Source organism: Labrus mixtus, chromosome 23, assembly GCF_963584025.1.
Source record: "Labrus mixtus chromosome 23, fLabMix1.1, whole genome shotgun sequence".
Classification (NCBI taxonomy): Eukaryota; Metazoa; Chordata; class Actinopteri; order Labriformes; family Labridae; genus Labrus; species Labrus mixtus.
The window spans coordinates 762501-788331 of record NC_083634.1 but is presented as its reverse complement, the minus strand read 5'-3'; the positions used below and the strand labels follow the sequence as shown (position 1 = coordinate 788331).

At 43.0% G+C, this 25831-nt stretch overlaps 2 protein-coding genes across 3 annotated transcripts in view; one reads left to right on the top strand and one right to left on the bottom strand.

Moving 5' to 3' along the window:
• Positions 1-9401, top strand: part of peli3 (pellino E3 ubiquitin protein ligase family member 3) — a 35821-nt gene extending 26420 nt beyond the window's left edge. The window contains exons 2-7 of one of the 2 annotated variants that reach the window (XM_061030829.1): positions 4314-4511; positions 4874-5003; positions 5129-5230; positions 6172-6396; positions 7001-7189; positions 8666-9401. In XM_061030829.1, coding sequence (XP_060886812.1) covers positions 4339-4511; positions 4874-5003; positions 5129-5230; positions 6172-6396; positions 7001-7189; positions 8666-9265 — 1419 coding nt within the window. In that variant the 5' untranslated portion in view covers positions 4314-4338 and the 3' untranslated portion in view covers positions 9266-9401. Of the gene's footprint in view, positions 1-4310; positions 4512-4873; positions 5004-5128; positions 5231-6171; positions 6397-7000; positions 7190-8665 lie in introns of both variants that reach the window. The other variant, XM_061030828.1, reaches the window with a different exon arrangement.
• A 676-nt stretch (positions 9402-10077) lies between these two features.
• The window catches only part of rab1ba (zRAB1B, member RAS oncogene family a), a 16905-nt gene continuing 1151 nt past the window's right edge, over positions 10078-25831 (bottom strand). The window contains exons 2-6 of the mRNA XM_061030827.1: positions 20666-20738; positions 19998-20093; positions 18415-18510; positions 10702-10833; positions 10078-10463 (exon numbers count right to left, since the gene is read on the bottom strand). Of these exons, the coding sequence (XP_060886810.1) occupies positions 10269-10463; positions 10702-10833; positions 18415-18510; positions 19998-20093; positions 20666-20738 (592 nt within the window). The 3' untranslated portion in view covers positions 10078-10268. The remainder of the gene's footprint in view (positions 10464-10701; positions 10834-18414; positions 18511-19997; positions 20094-20665; positions 20739-25831) is intronic.

Genomic DNA, 25831 nt, shown 5'->3' with positions numbered 1-25831 from the left:
GTCAGTCTTAGCTTAGTCTTAGCACAGTGTTAGGTCAGCCTTAGCTCAGTCTTAGCTCAGTCTTAGCACTGTCTTAGCACAGTGTTAGCTCAGTCTTAGCACAGGTTTAGGTCGGTCTTAACACAGTTGTAGCTCAGTCTTAGCACAGTGTTAGGTCAGTCTTAGCTCAGTCTTAGCACAGCTTTAGGTCAGTCTTAGCACAGTGTTAGGTCAGTCTTAGCTCAGTCTTAGCACAGCTTTAGGTCAGTCTTAGCACAGTGTTAGGTCAGTCTTAGCTCAGTCTTAGCACAGTCTTAGCACAGTGTTAGGTCAGTCTTAACACAGTGTTAACTCAGTCTTAGCACAGTGTTAGGTCAGTCTTAGCTCAGTGTTAGCACAGTGTTAGGTCAGTCTTAGCACAGACTTAGCTCAGTCTTAGCACAGTCTTAGCACAGTGTTAGGTCAGTCTTAACACAGTGTTAACTCAGTCTTAGCACTTTGTTAGGTCAGTCTTAGCTCAGTCTTAGCACAGTGTTAGGTCAGTCTTAGCACAGTCTTAGCTCAGTCTTAGCACAGTTTCAGCTCAGTCTTAGCACAATGTCAGCTCAGTCTTAGCTCAGTCTTAGCACAGTGTTTGCTCAATCTTAGCACAGTGTTAGGTCAGTCTTAACACAGTGTTAGGTCAGTCTTAGCAGACTCTTAGGTCAGTGCAACACATTGTTAGTTCAGTCTTAGCACAGTGTTAGGTCAGTCTTAGCACAGTCTTAGCTCAGTCTTAGCTCAGCCTTAGCTCAGTCTTAGGTCAGTCTTAGCACTGTCTTAGCACACTGTTAGCTCAGTCTTAGCACAGTGTTAGCTCAGTCTTAGGTCAGTCTTCGCTCAGTCTTAGCACAGCTTTAGGTCAGTCTTAGCACAGTCTTAGGTCAGTCTTAGCACAGTCTTAGCACAGTCTTAGGTCAGTCTTAGCACAGTGTTAGCTCAGTCTTGGCTCAGTCTTAGCACAGTGTTAGGTCAGTCTTAGCACAGTGTTAGATCAGTCTTAGCACAGTGTTAGCTCAGTCTTAGCTCAGTCTTAGCACAAACTTAGCACAGTCATAGCTCAGTCTTAGCACAGTGTCAGCTCAGTCTTAGCACAGTGTCAGCTCAGTCTTAGCTCAGTGTTAGATCAGTCTTAGGACAGTCTTAGCTTAGTCTTAGCTCAGTCTTAGCTCAGTCTTAGCACAATCTTAGCACAGTGTTAGCTCAGTCTTACCTCAGTCTTAGCTCAGTCTTAGCACAATCTTAGCACGGTCTTAGCTCAGTCTTAGCACAGTGTCAGCTCAGTCTTAGCTCAGTCTTAGCACAGTGTTAGGTCAGTGTTAGGTCAGTCTTAACACAGTGTTTACTCAGTCTTAGCACAGTATTAGGTCAGTCTTAGCTCAGTCTTAGCACAGTGTTAGGTCAGTCTTAGCACAGTGTTAGCTCAGTCTTAGGTCAGTCTTAGCACAGGTTTAGGTCAGTCTTAACACAGTTGTAGCTCAGTCTTAGCACAGTGTTAGGTCAGTCTTAGCACAGTGTTAGGTCAGTCTTAGCACAGTCTTTGGTCAGTCTTAGCGCAGTGTTAGGTCAGTCTTAGCTTAGTCTTAGCACAGTGTTAGGTCAGCCTTAGCTCAGTCTTAGCTCAGTCTTAGCACTGTCTTAGCACAGTGTTAGCTCAGTCTTAGCACAGGTTTAGGTCGGTCTTAACACAGTTGTAGCTCAGTCTTAGCACAGTGTTAGGTCAGTCTTAGCTCAGTCTTAGCACAGCTTTAGGTCAGTCTTAGCACAGTGTTAGGTCAGTCTTAGCTCAGTCTTAGCACAGCTTTAGGTCAGTCTTAGCACAGTGTTAGGTCAGTCTTAGCTCAGTCTTAGCACAGTCTTAGCACAGTGTTAGGTCAGTCTTAACACAGTGTTAACTCAGTCTTAGCACAGTGTTAGGTCAGTCTTAGCTCAGTGTTAGCACAGTGTTAGGTCAGTCTTAGCACAGACTTAGCTCAGTCTTAGCACAGTCTTAGCACAGTGTTAGGTCAGTCTTAACACAGTGTTAACTCAGTCTTAGCACTTTGTTAGGTCAGTCTTAGCTCAGTCTTAGCACAGTGTTAGGTCAGTCTTAGCACAGTCTTAGCTCAGTCTTAACACAGTGTTAGGTCAGTCTTAGCAGACTCTTAGGTCAGTGCAACACATTGTTAGTTCAGTCTTAGCACAGTGTTAGGTCAGTCTTAGCACAGTCTTAGCTCAGTCTTAGCTCAGCCTTAGCTCAGTCTTAGGTCAGTCTTAGCACTGTCTTAGCACACTGTTAGCTCAGTCTTAGCACAGTGTTAGCTCAGTCTTAGGTCAGTCTTCGCTCAGTCTTAGCACAGCTTTAGGTCAGTCTTAGCACAGTGTTAGGTCAGTCTTAGCTCAGTCTTAGCACAGTCTTAGCACAGTGTTAGGTCAGTCTTAACACAGTGTTAACTCAGTCTTAGCACAGTGTTAGGTCAGTCTTAGCACAGTGTTAGCTCAGTCTTAGCTCAGCCTTAGCTCAGTCTTAGGTCAGTCTTAGCACTGTCTTAGCACACTGTTAGCTCAGTCTTAGCACAGTGTTAGCTCAGTCTTAGGTCAGTCTTAGCTCAGTCTTAGCACAGCTTTAGGTCAGTCTTGGCACATTGTTAGGTCAGTCTTAGCTCAGTCTTAGCACAGTCTTAGCACAGTGTTAGGTCAGTCTTAGCACAGTGTTAGGTCAGTCTTAGCACAGTCTTTGATCAGTCTTAGCACAGTCTTTGGTCAGTCTTAGCACAGTGTTAGCTCAGTCTTAGCACAGTGTTAGGTCAGTCTTAGCTTAGTCTTAGCACAGTGTTAGGTCAGTCTTAGGTCAGTCTTAGCTCAGTCTTAGCTCAGTCTTAGCACAGACTTAGCACAGTGTTAGGTCAGTCTTATCACAGTGTTAGCTCAGTCTTAGGTTAGTCTTAGCACAGTGTTAGCTCAATCTTAGCACAGTCTTCGCTCAGTCTTAGCTCATTCTTAGCTCAGCCTTAGCACAGTCTTAGCACAGTGTTAGGTCAGTCTTGGCACAGTCTTAGGTCAGTCTTGGCACAGTGTTAGGTCAGTCTTAGCACACTCTTAGGTCAGTGCAACACATTGTTAGGTCAGTCTTAGCACAGTGTTAGGTCAGTCTTAGCACAGTCTTAACTCAGTCTTAGCTCAGCCTTAGCTCAGTCTTAGGTCAGTCTTAGCACTGTCTTAGCACACTGTTAGCTCAGTCTTAGCACAGTGTTAGCTCAGTCTTAGCACAGTCTTTGCTCAGTCTTAGCTCAGTCTTAGCTCAGTCTTAGCACAGTGTTACGTCAGTCTTAGCTCAGTCTTAGCTCAGTCTTAGCACAGACTTAGCACAGTGTTAGGTCAGTCTTATCACAGTGTTAGCTCAGTCTTAGGTTAGTCTTAGCACAGTGTTAGCTCAATCTTAGCACAGTCTTCGCTCAGTCTTAGCTCATTCTTAGCTCAGCCTTAGCACAGTCTTAGCACAGTGTTAGGTCAGTCTTGGCACAGTCTTAGGTCAGTCTTGGCACAGTGTTAGCTCAGTCTTAGCGCAGTGTTAGGTCAGTCTTAGCTCAGTCTTCGCACAGTGTTAGGTCAGTTTTAGCACAGTCTTAGCTCAGTCTTAGCACAGTCTTAGCACAGTGTTACGTCAGTCTTAGCACAGTGTTAGGTCAGTCTCAGATCAAACAATGGCACCATATCACTCTGTGTGTCTTCTTGTGAGAACTAGATCAGGCTTGAAGTATAAGATCATGTGATCAAAACGGACAATCCCCAGGTTACTTTACCCTTTCTGAGGTTCATGATGTAGCTTTAGCAATGGTACATATGTTGGTGAATCTGTACATATTTTTTTTTTTAATGGTAAGATGTACTTGAGTCAGTAACCAAATGCCAGTGCCTTCCAAAAACACAAATACAAAATGTAAATGATCTAAAATGTCATATTTAACCCATTATTGTACAAATATATATTAAAAAGTAATTTCATTTTCAAATGAAACCATACCATGAACTGAGACAAACAATGAAGGTGTTAGAGACATCACCTGTGTGTCTGTTTGATACCCTTTGTATGTCTCCTACATTACATGTATTCTACTTCTATTATAATGTAATGTTTCTTTGAGTTTTTCAAATGCCAGCATTTGGATCGGCTTATTGGTCAAGTGCTTGTGTGTCACTACAAGCTTTAACTCCTGCCGTGAGGGTTGACGTGAACACATGTGGTAGCTACTCTATTGTGTATTACTGTGTTTTTTTCATCTGTAACTCACCCATTGTCCCCCCCTCCCCAGCAGTGAGCCCCAGCTGAGGCAGGTGGGCATGGTTTTGGAGGGCAGCTCAGAGGCACTGTGTCCCCCCCCATCTCTGGAGCTGAGGCCGTCCTGCAATAAGAGCCAGCCCTCACCCCCCCTGGGCTCCAGCTCTCAGCCCCACGACGGAGTCTTCCTCGACGACAAGGAGCCCGTCAAGTACGGAGAGCTCATCGTTTTAGGGTGAGGAAGGAGACGACTTATTATTGATACTCTTTCACCACTACAGTGTAACAGGTCGGACAGATCTAAAGTCTACCTGCAGTTCAGTCCAGGAATCTCTCACCTGATTCAGCTTTGATTAGGGTCGATATGTGATGGACGGACATGATCAGTGAAATCAGTGAAGACAGAGAGATCAAATTGATTAAATGTTGGGTTTTTTAGACTTTTTTTCTTGGGGGGGGGGGGGGGGGGGGGAGAGGACAGTGGATAGAGTCGGGAGGGAGAGAGAGAGAGTGGGGAATGACATCCGGTAAAGGAGCCACAGATTTGATTTGAATTGTTTTTTTAATTATTATTATGCATATTTGAATGTTTTGCAGACACAATGGCTCTCTGGCTAACGGGGACAAAGGTCGCAGGAGAAGTCGCCTGGCTCTCTATAAACGACCGAAAGCAAACGGAGTCAAACCTGACGTCATCCACAATGTGTCCACCCCCCTGGTGTCCAAGGTGAGTAACTGCACCCATCGGCCAGACTAAGGGACAACTAAACAATCAGTTCACAGTAAATATAAGCATGCTCACTGTCAGCTATAAATTAAAGTTTAAAAATGAATCCATGTTTCTGTTTTCAGGCACTCAGCAACAAAAGTCAGCACAGCATCTCGTACACTCTGTCACGGAGTCACTCTGTCATTGTGGAGTACACACACGATACCAACACAGACATGTTCCAGGTCAGTGTCAACACACACACACACACACACACACACACACACACACATAAACACACACACACACGACACCAACACAGACATGTTCCGGTTCAGTGTCCACACACACACACACACACACACACACACACACACACACACACACACACACACACACACACACACACACACGACACCAACATAGACATGTTCCAGGTCAGTGTCAACACACACGCACACACACACACACAGAGACATAAACACACACACACACAGACACACACAGACATGCCTGTCTGGAGGACAACCTGTTGGTTGTATGTCAGACTGGTGGTGGTTAGTTCAGGGGTCAGACTGGCATGTCAGACTAGGGGTCGTCTGACCAACCAGAGGTGGATGGTTGGTCAGAAGAATTGAAAGTTTCAGTCTCAAATAATAAAGGTCTATGATGTGAATCTTAATTTTCTCTTCAGAAAATAAATAAATAAGAGAAAACTTCTGATATTTTTTAAATGGTTTCTGTAAGGAGTCTTTTATTCAAATAGTGACAGAACCAGTTGGTCTTTAGAGTCAGAGAACGAGAGAAATATAGAAACATAGAACCAGAAACAGATCTGACCCGAGAGCAGATTTATCAGAACGCTGCGTCAGCAGAAAGAGTGAGGAGGAAAGGGTTAACCCTAACCCTAGTGAACAAGTAAGAAAGGATGAGAGAGTGAGGAAATAAAGATGAGTCAGAGACGTCTCCTCTGTTTTCCCTCTTCCTGCAGCAGATCACAGCAGTGATTCTTCTTCTTCCCTTTGTGAGCTCAGAGGTCGACTCGCCCACTTTGAAAACACTTCCTGTCTAACATACAGATTATTTCAGATTGTCAACACACATTTTAAAACACACAATAAAAGCAAGAATCCCAAAAATAAATCTTCAAAGAAAAACATCAAAAAACTCTCTTCCTCTCCATCAGATCGGTCGCTCCACAGAGAGCATGATTGACTTTGTTGTCACGGATACGGCGGGCAGCAGTGGTGGTCAGGGTGGGGGGGCAGCAGGTGAAGGAGGCGGTGGAGGTCAGTCGGCTCAGAGCACCATCTCTCGTTACGCCTGTCGCATCATGTGTGAGCGCAGCGCCCCCTACACCGCCCGGATCTACGCCGCTGGCTTCGACTCCTCCAAAAACATCTTCCTTGGGGTGAGTGTGTTTTATAAGGGGGGTGGTTACATTATTATTATTATTAAATATTTATTTTTTGTTCAGACCTTTAAGTAGCAAACTTGAAGCGTATCATGCTTTCAGATTGTTTTTTGAGTCCTCCAAGTGAGCTGCCTGGGTTCCAGTCCGGCCTGTGGATCCTTTCCTGCATGTCATTCTCCTCTCTCTCTCCCCCTCTGATTTCTTACTCTATCCACTGTCCTATCACATGAAGGCAATAAGCCCCAAGGGGTTTGATCCTTAAGTTAATTTATCATTTTCTGACACCTTAGTCTGAACTTCTGTTCAATTATTCTTTATTTTTAAGCAGAAATGCTAAATGGCTGTTTTTAAATATGTAATTTATTACGTCACAAAAAGGATGGAAACATGCGATTTCATTGGCTGAGAGCTGATCAGTGATGACAACACTCCCGAGTTTCACTCTGAGATAGAAATAGAAACGTAAAAACGCAGACTCAGCTGTTTGTCTTCCTCCATCATCATCTGACCTCTACGTCGTGTCTGTTTGTGTTTGTGTGTGCTTATAAATGTGTGTGTCTGTTTGTGTTTGTGTTTGTGTGTGTACGTGTGTCCTGTGTAGGAGCGTGCAGCTAAGTGGCGGACGTCGGATGGACTGATGGACGGTCTGACCACAAATGGTGTGCTGGTAATGCATCCGGCGGGAGAGTTTGTGTGCGAGCCGGCGCCAGGAGTTTGGAGGGAAATCTCTGTGTGTGGAAACGTGTTTGCTCTGAGAGAGACTCGCTCGGCCCAGCAAAGAGGAAAACTGGTGAGGAGAGAACTTGATCCACCCTCTTTCTAACTCATTATGTCTGCATTAATGTGACCTCATAACCATATCACACATGTCCGATACAGCAGACACACACATCGACGGCCCAGTGTGTGCTAGTCAGACCACCACAGTAGCTACAATCTACACATCTGTCAGACCAGCACAGCAGCTACAATCTACACATCTGTCAGACCACCACAGCAGCTACAATCTACACATCTGTCAGACCACCACAATCTACACATCTGTCAGACCAGCACAGCAGCTACAATCTACACATCTGTCAGTCCACCACAGCAGCTACTATATACACATCTGTCAGACCACCACAGCAGCTACAATCTACACATCTGTCAGACCAGCACAGCAGCTACAATCTACACATCTGTCAGACCAGCACAGCAGCTACTATATACACATCTGTCAGACCACCACAGCAGCCACAATCTACACATCTGTCAGACCACCACAGCAGTTACAATCTACACATCTGTCAGACCACCACAGCAAACACAATCTACACATCTGTCAGACCACCACAGCAGCTACAATCTACACATCTGTCAGACCACCACAGCAAACACAATCTACACATCTGTCAGACCACCACAGCAGCTACAATCTACACATCTGTCAGACCACCACAGCAGCTACAATCTACACATCTGTCAGACAACCACAGCAGCTACAATCTACACATCTGCCAGACCACCACATCAGCTACAATCTACACATCTGTCAGACCACCACAGCAGCTACAATCTACACATCTGTGTAGACACACCTTAACCCTTAAGGAGGTTGACTTAAAGGATGAGTGGTTTTCAGAACTGCTTTAAAAGTATTAATAAGGTGATATTTATACCAAGACAGGCACTGAGCTGTGAATTATTTAAAATAGACAAATCTATGTAAAGTTAGATATTAAACACCGCTATAGAGCTGGAATGGAATGATCCATGTGCTGTGACTGTGAGACTGAAAGTCGACTGAGGCTCTGACCAACGAGTTGTCGAGTACTCGGCTATATGGGGTCACCTCTAGTATTTACACAAACATGCTTTTTTACAAAAACGTGTTTTTTACATAAACATGCCATAGTTTCACACAAACATGAACACTAACTTCAACATGTCTTAATTGTAAATAAACATGTTGCTCTGTTTAATCAGACTTAATTTCATTATCTTCTTTCCGTGAAATGATTCACAGCTAATATTCCTCAATGTTACCATGGAGACAAAGCAATCAATCCGTCAGTCAATGATGGTGATGACTGTGTGATGATGTGGAGCACAGTGCCCTCTGGTGGTCATGTATGTGTTTCTTACTGAGTGAATCAGCACAAAGCAGAACCCCCCCCCCCCCCCCCCCGCATACATCAAGAAGGATGAATAGATGTGATCAGCTGTGTGGTTTTTATGTTAAAACTTTGCTATTTTGTGATTATGTGATTTTAATAACCTCCAGGTGGAGAACGAGTCGAACACCCTTCAGGATGGCTCTCTGATCGACCTCTGCGGGGCCACGTTGTTGTGGCGGACCCCCGCTGGGCTCCGCCGCACCCCCACCCTCAAGCAGCTGGAGTCTCTGCGGCAGGAATTGAATGCAGCACGGCCACAGTGTCCAGTGGGCTTCAACACGCTGGCCTTTCCGAGCCTCGCCCAGCGGGAGATCGTGGACAAGAAGCAGCCTTGGGTCTATGTGAACTGCGGCCACGTGCACGGATACCACAACTGGGGCTTTAGGAAGGAGAAGGTCCCAGCCGGACCTGGGGGCACCGCCCCCCCCAGCACAGGAGAGAGGGAGTGCCCTATGTGCCGCCGCGTCGGCCCCTACGTGCCATTGTGGCTTGGCTGTGAGGGGGGACTGTACCTGGATGCTGGGCCCCCAACCCATGCATTCTGCCCATGTGGCCATGTCTGCTCTGAGAAGACTGTGGGGGGGTGGAGCCAGATCCCGTTACCCCATGGCACCCATGCCTTCCATGCCGCCTGCCCCTTCTGCGGCACATGGCTGACGGGCGAGCAGGGCCATATCAAACTCATCTTCCAGGGGCCAGTTGACTGAAGGGGGCCCCCAAGGAGGGTCTCTATTAACTGGACTTAAAGACTTCAAAAAGAGGAAAAAAGTGGCGGACATGACGAGCTGAACGAGTCTGTACAAGGATATGTGTAAATAAATTGTGTTGTCATGGAAACACATTTGTCATTTTTCTCTGTTCTTGTTTGTTCTCAAAGTGAAACAAAAAAAAACCTTTCTAGACATGAACTAAATATCTTAGATCCAAACAGAGATCAGATTGAAACAGATAATTGTTTAAAGAACATGAAATCAGACTTAATTAAATCACCATCAAAAAACACCACATTTCATCATCAGAAGTTATTTGACCCTAACCCTAAACAGAAAGATTGAGACAACGTTTGTGTTTAGATTTGACCTGTTTTGGTCTGTTGAAAATAAAGATTGTCATCTTGATAAAGTTCATAGAAACGGAGTCGAGCTGACGTTGATCTTTTCATCGTTTTATTATAGAGATATTTATAATATGTACAGAAAAACAACATGATCAAAGTGAGAGAAAGGTGATCACACCTGACAGTCTGCATTTTTTAAAAAAAGTGTGCAAATGACATGAACCCCCCCCAACCCACCCCAGAAAAAACCCCAACCCCAACAACAACAAAAGACAACCCCCCAACCAAAAATAAAACTTAAAGGCCAAAGTCAAGTGTGGTTTTCCAGCAGAATTACCTTTAAGAACCCGATCCGAGCCCCTTGCTCTGTCCCCCATGAACCCCCCCCCCCCCCCCCACATGTCAGTGCCCCGTCAGGCCTCCCCCAAACCCCCCTCGGATGAGACAGTAAATTATCTTTAAAAAAAACTTTAAAATCAACCAAAATATCAACACTTAAACATAAAAAATTCCAGTTCTTAAACTATAAAACATTCAGATTGTGTGTGTGTGTGTGTGTGTGTGTGTGTGTGTGTGTGTGTGTGTGTGTGTGTGTGTGTGTGTGTGGGGGGGGGGGGGGGGGGGGGTGAGAAATGACTGGTAAGACAGGTCCTCTAACAGCAGCCCCCCCCTGACTGCCTGACGGGGGTGCTCTCTATTTTCAGGTTGGGTTTGTCCCCCCCCGCTGTGGCCCCGGGGCCCATCCTCTTCTTGATCTCTGCCGCCATCGTCATGAACGCCTGCTCCACATTCGTGGCATTTTTAGCGCTCGTCTCCAAGAATGGGATGGACAGAGAGTCTGCAAACTCCTGCACACGACCAGGGCATCATATTCAAATGTTATTATTTGTACAAGTGAAATCAGGTCAATATAAATCACCCAATCAGATATCTCCTAAACCTTCAGATATTATTTATGTTTATATTAGGACTCGTCTTTTCTCCGTTCACAGAATTAAACTCTCACACACGCACGCACGCACGTTTTAAAATGTACTGAATTATATTCATCAATAACAAAGAAGATGAATTACAACAGATCATTACTTTAGCTGTGGTGTAGTCGACCACCTTTTTGGTCGTGAGGTCACACTTGTTTCCCACCAGCAGTTTGTTGACATTCTCACTGGCATAACGATCGATCTCCTGCAGCCACTGCTTCACATTATTATAGGACTCCTGCACATGAGAACATGAGAACATGAACCACCAGGACATGAGAACATCAGGACAAGAGAACATGAGAACATCAGGACATGAAAACATCAGGACAAGAGAACATGAGAACATGAGAACATCAGGACAAGAGAACATGAGAACATCAGGACATGAGAACATGAACCATCGGGACATGAGAACATGAGGACATGAACCATCAGGACATGGGAACATCAGGACAAGAGAACATGAGAACATCAGGACAAGAGAACATGAGAACATCAGGACAAGAGAACATGAGAACATCAGGACATGAGAACATGAACCATCGGGACATGAGAACATGAGGACATGAACCATCAGGACATGGGAACATCAGGACAAGAGAACATGAGAACATCAGGACATGACAACATGAACCATCAGGACATGAGAACATGAGGACATGAACCATCAGGACATGGGAACATCAGGACAAGAGAACATGAGAACATCAGGACATGAGAACATCAGGACAAAAGAACATGAACCATCAGGACATTTATTTATTTGTTTGTTTATTTAACATGGACATAGTTACATTGGTGCTGTAACATTTAACCATGCACAAGTTCCAGATGCACTGCTCTTAGTGTTTATAGCAAAATACTAATTTGCAACACCTGTCCACGGGAGGCTTTTTAGAGACAACAGGGATAAAGATAGATAGATAGATGGATACTTTATTGATCCTGAGGGAAATTCAAAGCATCCAGTAGCAGGTTACAAGACGTACATGACATGAAACATTTGTTACAAATTATGGAAAAACTGACGCAAAAATGTCCTCATTGTGTGGCTCTTGCAGGGTGCTCCAGTCAGTCGACTCAAAACAGTCTCTTAGTGTCTCCACTGCCTCAGGAGACCACTTTCTGAAGGTGCGTGTGGTTACTGGGTGTCTCTGAATCTGTGGCTTGTACTGCGGGTTAAGAAGGACCAGGTTGTGATCAGACTTCAGTTGGTAGAGGGATGGCAGTGTAAGCTTCTTTCACATTTGCATACAGCAGGTCTATTGTCCTGTTCTTCCTGGTAGGACAGCTTACAAACTGGTGAAAGTCCGGTAGTGTTGAGTCCAATGTAACATGGTTAAAGTCCCCAGAGATGGCAATGAATGCATCAGGGTGTTGTGTCTGTAGTCTCGCGATGGTGGAGTGGATGACGTCACACGCGGTCTCAGCGTGTGCTCGCAGAGGGATGTAAACACAAACACACAACAATGGAGTGGGAGAACTCCCTGGGCATGTAGTATGGTCGGAGACCTACCGCCAGCAGCTCAATGTCCTTGCTGCACGTTGCCTCCTTCACAGTGACATGTCCCTGGTGGCACCATCTGGTGTTAATAAACAGCGCAAGCCCCCCTCCTTTCCGTTTGCCACTGCGTTTAGTGTCTCTGTCCGCTCTCACTGGTGTGAAGCCCGGTAGATCCACGTTAGCGTCGGGGGTCTTTTGTGTTAGCCAGATTTCTGAGAAGCACATTAAACTGCACTCTCTAAATGTCCGGTCGTTCCTCACAAGGGCAGCCAGCTCATCTGTCTTGTTGGTTAGACAGTTAACGTTCCCCATAACTATCGACGGAACACAGGGCTTGTACTTCCACCGCTTAGCCGCTAGCCTAGCTTTTACCTTGGCTCTGGCTCGGCATCCTCTGTATTTCCGTCTCAGCTCCTCAGGTATGGGGTGAACGATGCCGGCTTGTCCCATTGTTCGGAGTGAGAGCAGCTTCTCCCTTGAATAACCAAGTTTACCGCTGCTATATTCCCGAAAAGAAGAAAGAGTATCCATAGGATATACAATGTTCTACACCGTAAGTGTATTAAAAAAAGAAAGGTTAGCAAAAACACCGATAAAATATTAAAAACGACAGCTCCGTGCTACTGGATATGCAGCCACTCGCGCCGGCGCCGGAAGTCGTTTTAGTCCCCTATAGCTATAGCTCTAACAACATAGCCTAGCTTATAAAGTACATGATACAGATAAAAAGGGTAAGAAAAAGAAAACAGTTCAGTTATAAATACAGCGCAGTTATGAATGCAGCAGGGATAAAATACAGTTACAGAGATAAAAATATACGAGCTCATGTGCGTTTAGGTGTGAGAACAATGTTGTTTCTCCTTCAGCCATGATTTAATACCTTTGTTAAAAACATTTAAACTGTGTAGCATTTTCAGTTCAGTGGGTAGACAATTCCATAGATTAGCTCCAATAACAGAGAAGGCTGATTGTCCAAATGAGGTTTTTCGCATTGGAATGCAACAGTTACCGCTTACTGAAGCGCGTGTGTTGATTCGACTTGAATCATGACGTCTTGTTACAAATTCATCAAATAGAGAAGGTGCCAGACCATGCAGATATTTAAACATTAATTTGAGGTTGCAGTAGCTAATGAAGCTTTCAAAGCTAAACATACCTCTAATACGCGACAATGGTGCCATTTTATCGTTATTCTGTCCCTGATTTTTATTGATTGGTTATATACGGATATGATTGGCTTTAAAGTTGTTTGTGAGGCATGAGACCAAGAACTGATGCAGTATGATAGATGTGATAATATCATAGCATGCATATATAGCTGAGCTGTACTAATCAATCAATCAATCAATCAATTTTTATTTGTATAGCTTCAACTCATAACAAGTGTTATCTCGAGACACTTTACAAAAAGCAGGTAAAATACCTTACTCTTTGTCTGTTAACATTACCAAAGAGCAGGTAAAAAGACCTTACTCAGTGTTATGTTACAAAAAGCAGGTAAAGATCTTACTCATTGTTATGTTACAAAAAGCAGGTAAAAAGACCTTACTCATTGTTATGTTACAAAAAGCAGGTAAAAGATCTTACTCATTGTTATGTTACAAAAAGCAGGTAAAAAGACCTTACTCATTGTTATGTTACAAAAAGCAGGTAAAAGACCTTACTCATTGTTATGTTACAAAAAGCAGGTAAAAGACCTTACTCATTGTTATGTTACAAAAAGCAGGTAAAAGACCTTACTCATTGTTATGTTACAAAAAGCAGGTAAAAGACCTTACTTATTGCTATATTACAAAGATCCGGCCTATCCATCATGAACACTTTAGCAAAGCAGCAAAAGTTACAGTGGTAAGAAAAAACTGCCTTATTAAAAGGCAGAAATCTTCGGCCGGATCCCCTCTAAGTGAGAGGTATTTTCTAATGATTCTGAAGCAGTTTAGATTAGATCTAGCTTTTTTGCAGGTGTAATCTATGTGTTTTTTGAATCGTAGGTGTGAGTCTAGAATGATCCCTAAGTACTTTACATCTTCAACCGTATTTTAACTAAGAATGTTTCTTTATCCGTTAGTTTGCGCATAGAAAAGCATATTGAAACCGTTTTTTAAATATTTAATGTTAAGTGAGAAGACTCAAGCCATTTTGCAATACAGTGCAAGGAGTCATTGAGGTGGGCAGCAGATTGCCTAGCAGATCTTGCAGGTGTGTATATAACCGTATCATCGGCTTACATTTGGCATCCAACTGCAGGACAGATCTCAGGTAGGTCATTGATGTACATGGTGAATAGCAGCGGCCCTAGAACTGACCCCTGGGGTATCCCCATGCTGTTGTTACGGAAGATGGACTTTTGCCCATTGACTCTGACACATTGCACTCTTCCACTTAGGTATGAGTCAAACCACTGCGAAGCCTGATCAGAGAATTAAAATTTAGAAAGTTTGGATAGCAACACATTGTGGTTAACAGTGTCGTAGGCTTTTTTCAAGTCTAGGAAAACTACTCCCACAACCTGTCCCTTATCCAGAAAGAATTTTATTTTCTCAATAAGATAACAGTTTGCAGTCTCAGTAGAATGTTTGGGTCTAAACCCGAATTGTTGTTGATGCAGCAAGTGGTTTGTCTCAAGATGTAGTATGAGTTGCTCTGCAACAACTTTTTCTAATATCTTGGACACAACTGGGAGAATGGCAATGGGTCTATAATTACATGTCAAGTCTGGCTCACCACTTTTGTAAATTGGACTGATAATGGCTTTTTTCCAGCTCTCAGGGAAAGTTTTTGTTTGAATTGACATATTCACCAGATGTGTTATTGCCTTAAGTAATTGAGTTCTATGATATTTTATCAGATCACCGTCCAAATCATGAATATCCCTAGTCTTTGAGTTGTTCAGGTTATTCATGATCTTACTGACTTTTTCCAAAGTTACTTCTTTGATGTAAAATCCATTTTGAGTTTTCTGACTGAGTGTGTCTGGTCTTAACTCAACAGGTTTTAAGTTTTTGGATAGTTCCTGAACTGATTCTATAAAGAAAGCATTAAACTCACTTTCAACTGATGCGTTGTCTGAAATAAATTAGTTGTTTATCGTTAAACCCTTAATTCTATGATGTTTTGAGGCATTGGAGTTGGTTAAAGTGTTAATGTGCTTCCACAGTGCAGAGCTATTTCCTTTGGACTCTTCAATGAGCTTAAAATTAATTCATTTTAGCCCTGCGTAGTTCAGCTACAACTTTGTTTCTTAAGCCAGTATAAATTAAATGATCAGTGTTAGTTTTAGAGATAAGACATTTTTAAGGGCAAAGTCACGTCTTTTCATTAATTGCCAAAGGTCTTAACTAAACCATGGGAGCGAGTTTCTTCTTGGTCTGCTCTTCCATGTTTTAGTGTGTTTGTCAATTAATCCAGTGATAGCTGTTGTAAAATTATCACAGCATTTGTCCACGTTATGTGTTTCTGTTACTGTGGACCAGTCCATTTGCATCAAGTCCCTTTCAAATTCTGCCCTTTTCTGTTTTGGAATGCCTGATTTAATGGATTTAGTGTCCTTTTTTGTATAATGAACCATTCTTTTCTTAGTCAGCTTCCTAACCACTAGTGTCATATTATGATCTGATAGGCCTGTGATCAGATTGTAAATTCTAGTTATTCTTTCTGTCCTGTTTGTGAAAACATGGTCAATTAGAGTTTTACTTGTCTTCGTTATTCTAGTAGGTTTATCTATTATTTGGTTATAATTAAATTTTGTAGCCAGTGCTTTCAGTTTTCGTTTAGCAACTTTATCCATCCAGTTTATATTATAGTCCCCAAGCAGAATTGATTCAGAGGAGCAATTCGATATTATGAGCAGTTTTTTCAGTTCATCATAAAAACTTACATCATGTGAAGGCGGGTTATACAAAACAATTACATTAAAATTCATTTTTGGTGAGAGAATAATATTCACCCCCAGGCATTCAAGATTACAGTCGAGCTGTATTTCTATACATCTAAAATGATCTCGAATGTATATCAGAACCCCCCCTCCTCTCCCCGATAATCTGTCTTTCCTAAAGCATAGCTAGTATCCAAGAATGTTTACGAGGTTGGATGGTATGTCACTTCGAAGCCAGCTCTCAGTGAGACATAAAAAGTCCAAGTTTGAGTCCACAAGCAGGTTCTGTATTTGCTCTATTTTGGGCAGTAAGCTTCTAATATTAAGGTGACCACCAAAAATACCTTTAGGTTTACATACACTGTCCCAGACCACCTTAGCATGATTCACAGTTTGAAAATACAGATGCTGACGTTGTTTTATCACGGTGCAGTTCAATTGAGTTCCATTATGGACTCTAGCAGATCTCAGAGCAGTTCGTGACTGTTCCAGCGTTGGTCCAGCGTAAACAAGAAGTGAGTTTGTGTTATCAGCAGACACGGTGGCCTCTCACCCTCTGTCTCTGTGTTTACAGGTGTTAGAATTCACCCCATGCCCATCTGTATTGATCCGCGCGCTGGACCGCTCCGCGTCGGCCACTGCGCCACACGTCATAGTCACTGGCAGTCGGGATCCCCCCTCAGAGCCGAACCCTGCGTCCGACATCCCCGGAGCAAGGCCGTCAGGAGCCGAATCCTCAGCCCCCCCGAGGCCAGTGTTAGCAGGTGTATTTATGTTGTTGCTCACGGAGGGCGGTTTGAGAAGTGAATTCACAATAGGTACGATCGAAATTTCCCCCAGTGGATCAGCTACCAGGGGTGAGAAAGGCTCCACTGGAAAGGCAGATGTATTATCCAAAGTGCTAGTCAGCTGTAGAGTTGGGCCTGTATTTAAGTGCACATCACCGGCAAGTAGAAGAAGAGTAAACAAAATCTGAGCAGCTCTCCAGCCCGCGTCTGGTGGCTGTGTGGCTCGCCCTGAACTCACTGCTGCATGTCGGCCGCCGTGGTGGAAAAGGAAGGCGATAGCCATTTGGCCATGACCATAGAAGTTAATCCGTGGTTTGATGGATAATAATCCCATTGGATCTATGATGCAACTTCAGGCTTTGAGGCTGAGTTTTGCAATCGGGTCTTCCGCATGGTCACAGGTGTACACCAGAGGAAGCAGCAACAGTAGGCCACAGAGCAGGTACGTGTAAACTTTACCGCCTTTGTGTTTATACACGCTGGGTTGTTTTGGAGGAGGCTTAGAATTATTGCTTAGCTGATAGAGATGCTTGATCAGTTGGTAAATTAAAGGAGGAAAGAAGAAAGTCAGGAAGGCTAAGGTTAGGAGATGAGTGGAGCCTATCACACCGCTCACTCCTGTTGCCATCTTTCCTGATTCGCACTTCTGAGAACATGAACTATCAGGACATGAGAACATGAGAACATGAACCATCAGGGCATGAGAACATGAACCATCAGGGCATGAGAACATGAACCATCAGGACATGAGAACATGAACCATCAGGGCATGAGAACATGAACCATCAGAACATAAGAACATGAGAACATGAACCATCAGAACATAAGAACATGAGAACATCAGGACGTGAGCACATAAGAACATCAGGACATGAGGACATGAGAACATCAGGACATGAGGACATAAGACCATCAGGACATTAAGACATGAGAACATCAGGACATGAACCATCAGGACATGAGCACATAAGAACATCAGGACATGAGGACATGAGAACATCAGGACATGAGGACATGAGAACATCAGGATGTGAGCACATAAGAACATCAGGACATGAGGACATAAGAACATCAGGACATGAACCATCAAGACATTTAGACATGAGAACATCAGGACATGAGGACATAAGACCATCAGGACATTAAGACATGAGAACATCAGGACATGAACCATCAGGACATGAGAACATGAGAACATGAACCATCAGGACATGAGGACATGAACCATTAGGACATGAGAACATGAACCATCGGGACATGAGAACATGAACCATCGGGACATGAGGACATAAGAACATCAGTACATGAGGACATGAACCACCAGGACATGAGAACATGAACCATAAGGACATGAGAACATGAACCATCAGGACATGAGAACAACAGGACATGAGAACATGAGAACAACAGGACATGAGGACATGAACCATCAAGACATGAGAACCATCAGGACATTAGAACATGAACCATCAAGACAAGAGAACATGAAGCATCAGGACATGAGGACATGAGAACATCAGGACGAGGACATGAACACATGAGAAGGTGTAGAAAAGGATCAGTTGAGTTTACAAATATTTTTCTGTATTCCTTTAAGTTCATCCTGTCTCTTTTATTCTCAGCAGAAAGTTTGACTGATGGCAGACTCACCTGGTCTGTGACATCATAAACCACGATGATGCCGTGAGCTCCTCGATAATAACTTGAGGTGATGGTTCGAAACCTCTCCTGACCAGCAGTGTCCCACTGACAGAAAACAGGTAAGAAATCAATGATTTGAAAAAGGGTGTCTGAAGCAGTTTGATCCAGGAGAGGGCACTTTCAGTATTACTTTGCTTACACTCAATTTCCATTTATGAAGCTTTATTGGCATGAATGTTAAATTAACGATACTGCCAAAGCGTCAACACAATTTAAAACAATAACAACAGTGATCAATGATGAAGCATTAGTAACAATTACATACAACAACAAATAAACAGGAGGGGGAAAAAGTGTGTGTATGTGTGTGTGTGTGTGTGTGTGTGTGTGTGCGTGTGTGTGTGTGTGTGTGCAACCCAGGTTAATTAAATTGAATTGATATTAGCCCTCTATTTTTTTTTCTGAGTTCACTGAGTGACCTCAGTGAACCTCCATAACTTATGATTAATTGGTTTTCATTTTATTTTGTATTTATTTATTTCCCTATTTTATTTTCCTTAACATTCCATAATCTCACCTGAACTCCACTAAAATCTATCAACCAATTAGAGCTCATCCCACTTATCATAAACATCCGGTTCACGAGGTCACTTCCCCTCACCTCATCTCATCGCATGTTGCAGAGACAGAATTGTTTGGTTGCCCAAGACGGGACAACAAATGTATGATTTACACAGTGGTGAGTTGTATATTGTGTATTGTGTATAATGTTAGATGAGTGATAAATGTCGTTGGTTGTTTTCTCCTGCGGGAATCGCGGGAGAAATTTTTATGCCGAATCCCCTTGGGAAAACCTCTAATTTAAGCCACGGCCGTGTACGGGGCCTTGTCAATGAAAAACTTATTATTATTGTTGTATTTCTTTTTTATTGATTACACCGCAGGATTTCAAAAGGTAATCCCATGGTTAATCCCAATTTGTAGAAATATAAATAGATGATTGATTAATTCCATCCAATTGGATATAGCCTAAATTTAAAGGTATATTTATGTTGTGTGAAGTTTAAGTAATGGGGTTTTCAATGAGAGCCGATAATGAATATTTCAATGAATGCACAATGAATTGAATCATTGTTCATGACTTTTTTTTTATATAGGTCAGATTTTTTGTGTATGAAACTTACACTGTGGAGATGGCGAGCTAAAACCTACGAGATCTATCCTGCTACAAGTGTAGGATTTAAAAAGACATTCGAACATGGATCGAAAGACATAGACATTTTTTTTTGTTTTTTTGATGGACCCAAGAAGAGTTTTTTGATTAAGAGGATATTTAATGTTATATTGCAAGTATTTTTTATGTGAAATACAATAATTATTATTTAAATTTACCTGTGTTTGGATTTTGTTGGTATTCACATCTGAGCTCCTAGAGGCCTACCTTATTTCTTCCTAATTTAAATTTGACTTAAATGCACAATTAAAAAAGAATTAGCCCACATGCTACGTGTGTGTGTGTGTGTGTGTGTGTGTGTGTGTGTGTGTGTGTGTGTGTGTGTGTGTGTGTGTGTGTGTGTGTGGTCTGTACTCACAATCTGAAGCTTGATGGTCTTTCCGTCCAGCTCGATGGTGCGGATCTTGAAGTCGACTCCGATGGTGCTGATGTAGCTCTCTGTGTAAGTGTCGTCCTGCAGGGAACATCAGGGAGGACATTTACAGAGAGAACGTGTCAGAGGAACATTTACAGAGAGAACGTGTCAGAGGAAAATTTACAGAGAGAACATGTCAGAGGAACATTTACAGAGAGAACATGTCAGAGGAACATTTACAGAGAGAACGTGTCAGAGGAACATTTACAGAGAGAACATGTCAGAGGAACATTTACAGAGAGAACATGTCAGGGGAACATTTACAGAGAGAACGTGTCAGAGGAACATTTACAGAGAGATCGGTGTCAGGGGAACATTTACAGAGAGAACGTGTGTCAGGGGAACATTTACAGAGAGAACGTGTCAGAGGAACATTTACAGAGAGAACGTGTGTCAGAGGAACATTTACAGAGAGAACGTGTGTCAGAGGAACATTTACAGAGAGAATGTGTCAGAGGAACCGACCATACGTTCTCATCAGAATATATAACAGTCATCTTGTTTTAGAGGACAGTGTGTGGCCGTGCAAAGACCCATTGTCTCTTATTTGTCCTGCCCTGATGTTCTCAGTAGAACCCTCACATATAGTCATAATTCAACATGTTACTCACTGCAAAGCGTAGCAGCAGACAGGACTTTCCCACTCCAGAGTCTCCGATGAGCAGGAGCTTGAACAGATAATCACTGAGGGAGAACAATCAGAAGATGGAATGTTTAGAACATAACTGTTTGATAGACTCATGAAATATATTTGTATCCCCGTCTATCAGTGTTCTCACTTGGTAAAAGATAACATTGGTTAGTTGAACACAGAACGTGCACAAAGCTGAAGAGGGTCAGAGCTCTAGTCAGGTATCAGCCGATATTAGCATATCAGCATCGGCTCATTTTACCTCAGATACGTGCCGATATTCTACAATTCTACAATTCACTTAGCAGACACTTTTATCCAAAGCGACGTATATCAGAGAGAGAGTACAACACAAGCAAGGATCTAGAAAAAAGGAGTCGGGTATGGCTGCATCCTGGCGCTCTCTCGTCTGTGTTCTCCCGTCTCGTGCTCGTGCATGTCAAAAATGCTCTGCAATATGAAGGTAAGTCCCTGCCATGAGCGTGGTACAATAAAATACTCCAGTTAAGGAACCACTACAACAGGTGTAGTGGAGACTGTAAACCATTTTTACTTTTCATTCATTTTATTTCGTTCTTGTCAAGCAGTACAATGTAGAGGAATACTTTTTTGAATTTTCTTCATAGATTACTACATAACAAAATGTCACAGGGACTGCAGGAATGGAAGTAGTGGCCACTTCCACTGCCCTTTCTGTGTGATAACCAGGATAAGACGGGAGGATATGCAGAGAGGGAGGGAGGCAGACACAGTCTGTATTTTTAAGATTAGACTTAAAACTTTCCTTTTTGATAAATCTTATAGTTAGGGCTGGTGCTGGTGTAGACCAGCTCTTAGTTATGCTGCTATAGGCTTAGACTACCGGGGGAACTGGCACCTTGAGCTCCTCTCTCTCTCTCTCTCTCTCTCTCTGCATATACAGTACATCATATTACTGCATGTATCTATCTATAAATCTCAGTCACTAACCACCTACTTTCCTGGGAGCTCTTGAGCTCCCCTAGGCTCCTCAAGATCATCGGTTGACGGCTTGCCAGAACAACCCCCACCCCACCACTACCCCCTCCCCACCGGATCGTGGGTTGGCGGCCTGCCAGAACAACCCCCCACACCCCCTCCCCTCCCCACCGGATTGCTGATGGACGGTCTACCTCCCCCCACCCCCTTGCTCTCTATCCCTCTTCCTGCATCTTATCCCATCTCTCCCCCTATCCCTTTCCAAGCCCGGCGCAGTCTAGGCCTGTGAAGACTGTTTCGTCATGAGCCGGGGATCCGGCCGAAGATTTCTGCCTTTTAATAAGGCAGTTTTTTCTTACCACTGTAACTTTTGCTGCTTTGCTAAAGTGCTCATGATGGATAGGCCGGATCTTTGTAACATAGCAATAAGTAAGGTCCTTTACCTGCTTTTTGTAACATAACAATGAGTAAGGTCTTTTACCTGCTCTTTTGTAATGTTAACAGACAAAGAGTAAGGTATTTTACCTGCTTCTTGTAAAGTGTCTCGAGATAACACTTGTTATGAGTTGACGCTATACAAATAAAAGTTGATTGATTGATTGAGAGACACGTTTCAACATGTAGGTCTCCAGCTGCTGATGTGTTGGTAAGGAAGTGCGTTTTGTCTGGCCTTCTGTCCGAGAGAGAGAGAGAGAGAGAGAGAGAGAGAGAGAAAGAGAGAGAGAGAGAGAGAGAGAGAGAGAGAGAATTTGATGTTTTTCACATGTGTGTCTCAGGTACATGACAGTGGAGTGAATTCTCTTCAACCAGAGAGGCCATTACAAGAAGGGACAAGTTCAGGCGTGGGAGGAAAAATCTAAAGAAACATATATATAGAAAACACAAGGACAAGGCAGTGAGAGACATAACTGCACAGTCCAATCTGGATGCTGTTTGCATTGATGAGGTGAATGGCATCTATGCAGTGAAAAAGTATTTTCTTGGACCACTTGTGTCGCTCCATGTGCAAAAGAAAACCTGGGGGAAAGAGCACCAAATTAAATGCGAGTCCAGTGACTGCCAACAGGCCTGTGACTTTGCTATAAGGAGTGGCATGAAGACATTTCAATGTCATCATGTCCGCTCTCTGGATTACTGTTCTGCAAAGGCTATCCACTCTGTCCTGCATGAAGAAATAATAAATTACATGGTGAAAAACAAGTGGTTTGGAGAAAACAAGAAACAGCAGTGTCTCCAGCTCCAGTCACAGGCAGCTACTGCCAATGTGCCAGTGTTGATGTAACTATGAATTCAGAGCACAAACGGTTCATATCAGTCTATGAACCAACTGTAAGCTATTACAGTCAACTAGGACGAGTCATGGTCACGTACGACAAAAAAATGAATACATGGCACTGCCCGTGTTCAAAGCCAAGAATGTCATGCATTCACAAATATATGGCCAAATGGCACCTATTCGAGACACAGATGCATCTCTTCAGGAAGGTACGGAGCACAGAGATGACATCGGATACAACTGGCCCAGAATCATCGGCTGACAATATGGGCATCAAGTATCCTCCTGAAGATGACCTACTGCGAAGAATGGTCTCCTACATTCTCACTTCAAAGAAGTACCCGCCTGTTTTACCGGACAATGTCCTTTCTGTCAAAAATATCCAGTGCAGCTTATTCCTCTGGAAAATGTGTGCTCCATATGTCCAGGAGACATACCGGTAGTTCTTGGCCCACCAGTTCTCATCTCAAGTCAAGCACAGATTGTGTCTTTGACTGGTGTTCAGAAAGGTGTAGTACAACTACTTGTCTTTCGTTAACTTGTCTTTTGTTAACACCCGAAAAAGACTAACTCCCACTATCTCTCCTCTCAAGTGTGAACACTTATTGTAAAGAATGTGGCAGACGTGGGATGCTGTACAGATACCAGGAGTATCAGGATGGTCTGCATAACTTTGATGATGGTGTCCTTTTGACCTTAAATCTGTGCATCCACCTAAGATACTCGCTGCAGGTATGCAGGTTGCAAATTGAACGTTCATTGAACACAATGTGTTGTAAAGGGAATGCTTTATTTGACCTTTTGTCTTTATAGGCACACACAGCTGTAGGGCGAGTTTTTGATGTCCTAGAAGACACTTTTAGGACCCCTTTGCCAAGCAGGGATCGTCTCCTCCATGTATATTTGCATTTTGAAGCTCTCACAGCATGAATATTTATATTCATGTGTGAACTGTGGATACTTCCCACCTGTGGTAGTGATGGATCTACGCAGAAAGGGGGTCTTCAACATACCGTGTAAGTTTCTGTAATGGCATAAAACAAACAAACAAAATCGTTATTAAATCTTATATTAGTAATTGAAGCATTTTATTTAGTCTGACATTGAGATTTCATTGACTGTGACTTTCCTTTTCACTCAGTGATATGAAGCCGGTCCCTGAGGATTTCACAGGGCAGGTGAACTGTGAAGATTTCTGGGATTCTGTTCACATGGAGTTGATATACACATAACTCACATGGAGTTGATATACATATATATATATAAGTATATATGTATGTATATATAAAAAATATTAGTCTTCGTTTATACACAAACATTTTATTCTGTTAATAAACAGGTCTATGACAAAGTCTTTGACAAGATCTGGGGAGCTTCAGGTGAGAGCTCAGCATTTTTCTGGATTTGTCGGTTTTATGCCATCACTGACAATTGTTGTAAAGAAATATTAACTCCACTTGTTGTATTTCTTTTTGCTTATGGTTTACTTGTTGTATTTCATTTAGGTGGTTTGGCTGGCATCATGTGTCCCTGCGACATAGTGTACAGCTTGAAGTTTAATATACGAGCAGAGGGCCCAAGAGACTTTGCAGATATGCTGCTGGCATGGAAACATCTGCCCAATGTATCGGTATACGACTTTGCACGAGGTCTTGTAAACCACACAAATGTGAGAGAGCCAGAAAAACTCCCTTTCCAGCCCCATGAAGGCCGTCTTGCTCCTCCAACACCTCAGAACATACAGGCCGCGAAGGACCGTACACTGAAGATCCACCTTCCGTGGCTTGTAGAGCCAAATACAGAAAATGTTGAGGATGACAGTCATCCATGCACCAGGTCTTCACACCATTATGTGTTGTGTGATAAGCTACATGAAGGTAACAGCAAGGATGAGAAAGACAACCTCAGGAGGATTCATCTTGTACCCGAGCTAGCAGGGAAACTCAACAGCCAAGTAGCTGAACAGTTCTTTGCAGAGATGAAGAAGAACAATTACTTCATTAACAACATGTCACCTTCAGCTCACATTTTTCTGGTGCGGAACATTGTTCATCACCACAATGAAAAGAAAGAAAGACAAACCATTGAAAAGATGAGAAGACATGTGTTGAATGTGGGCTTCACATTGGACAAACTTAGGAAGGCAGTGACAGGTAACATTAAGTGTGACTCTTTTAAAATATTGTATCACAATCCAATCTGGGATGTATTTGATATCTACTGTTGATTGCTATCCTTAGTTTCACAGACATCGGATGCTGCACAAATGTCGTCAGAACCCACAAGAACTAAGTGTCTCCTGACCCACCAAATGTGAAATGAACCCATCCAGTCCTTTGTTTGTGGTCTGTGTAAATCTTACAACACAGAGAAAAATGCTCCGTTTGCATTTATGTTCATCATTTCTAATGATGTTTCTGCTTTGTTGGAGACTTTTCATATGAAATTAAAATAATTTATCCTTAATTACTCCCGCGAGGTGGAATTCAGTTTTACACTCTGTTTAATGAACATGCTACACACACATGCACAAACAGGATCCTATGGACGTGCATTAATGGAGAGGTCTCAGAATGAGGGTGCTGCCCACAGCGAGTGCTCCAGAGCAGTTTTTGGGGTTTGATGCCTTGCTCAAGGGCACCTCAGCAGTGCTCAGGAAGTGGACTGGCACCTCTCCAGCTACCAGACCAATTTCCAGACTTGGTGGCGACCCTCCGGTTCCAAGTCCCTACAGACTGAGCTACTGCCGCCCATTCAAAGTACTGTTGAAAGTAACAGTATTAAAATGTGGGGGGAAATAAACAAGAAAATTAAAATGTGCTTTCTTGAACGGTGTGTAAAAGTGTGTGTGTGTGTGTGTATATATATATATATATATATATATATGTATATATGTATGTATAGATAAAAAAA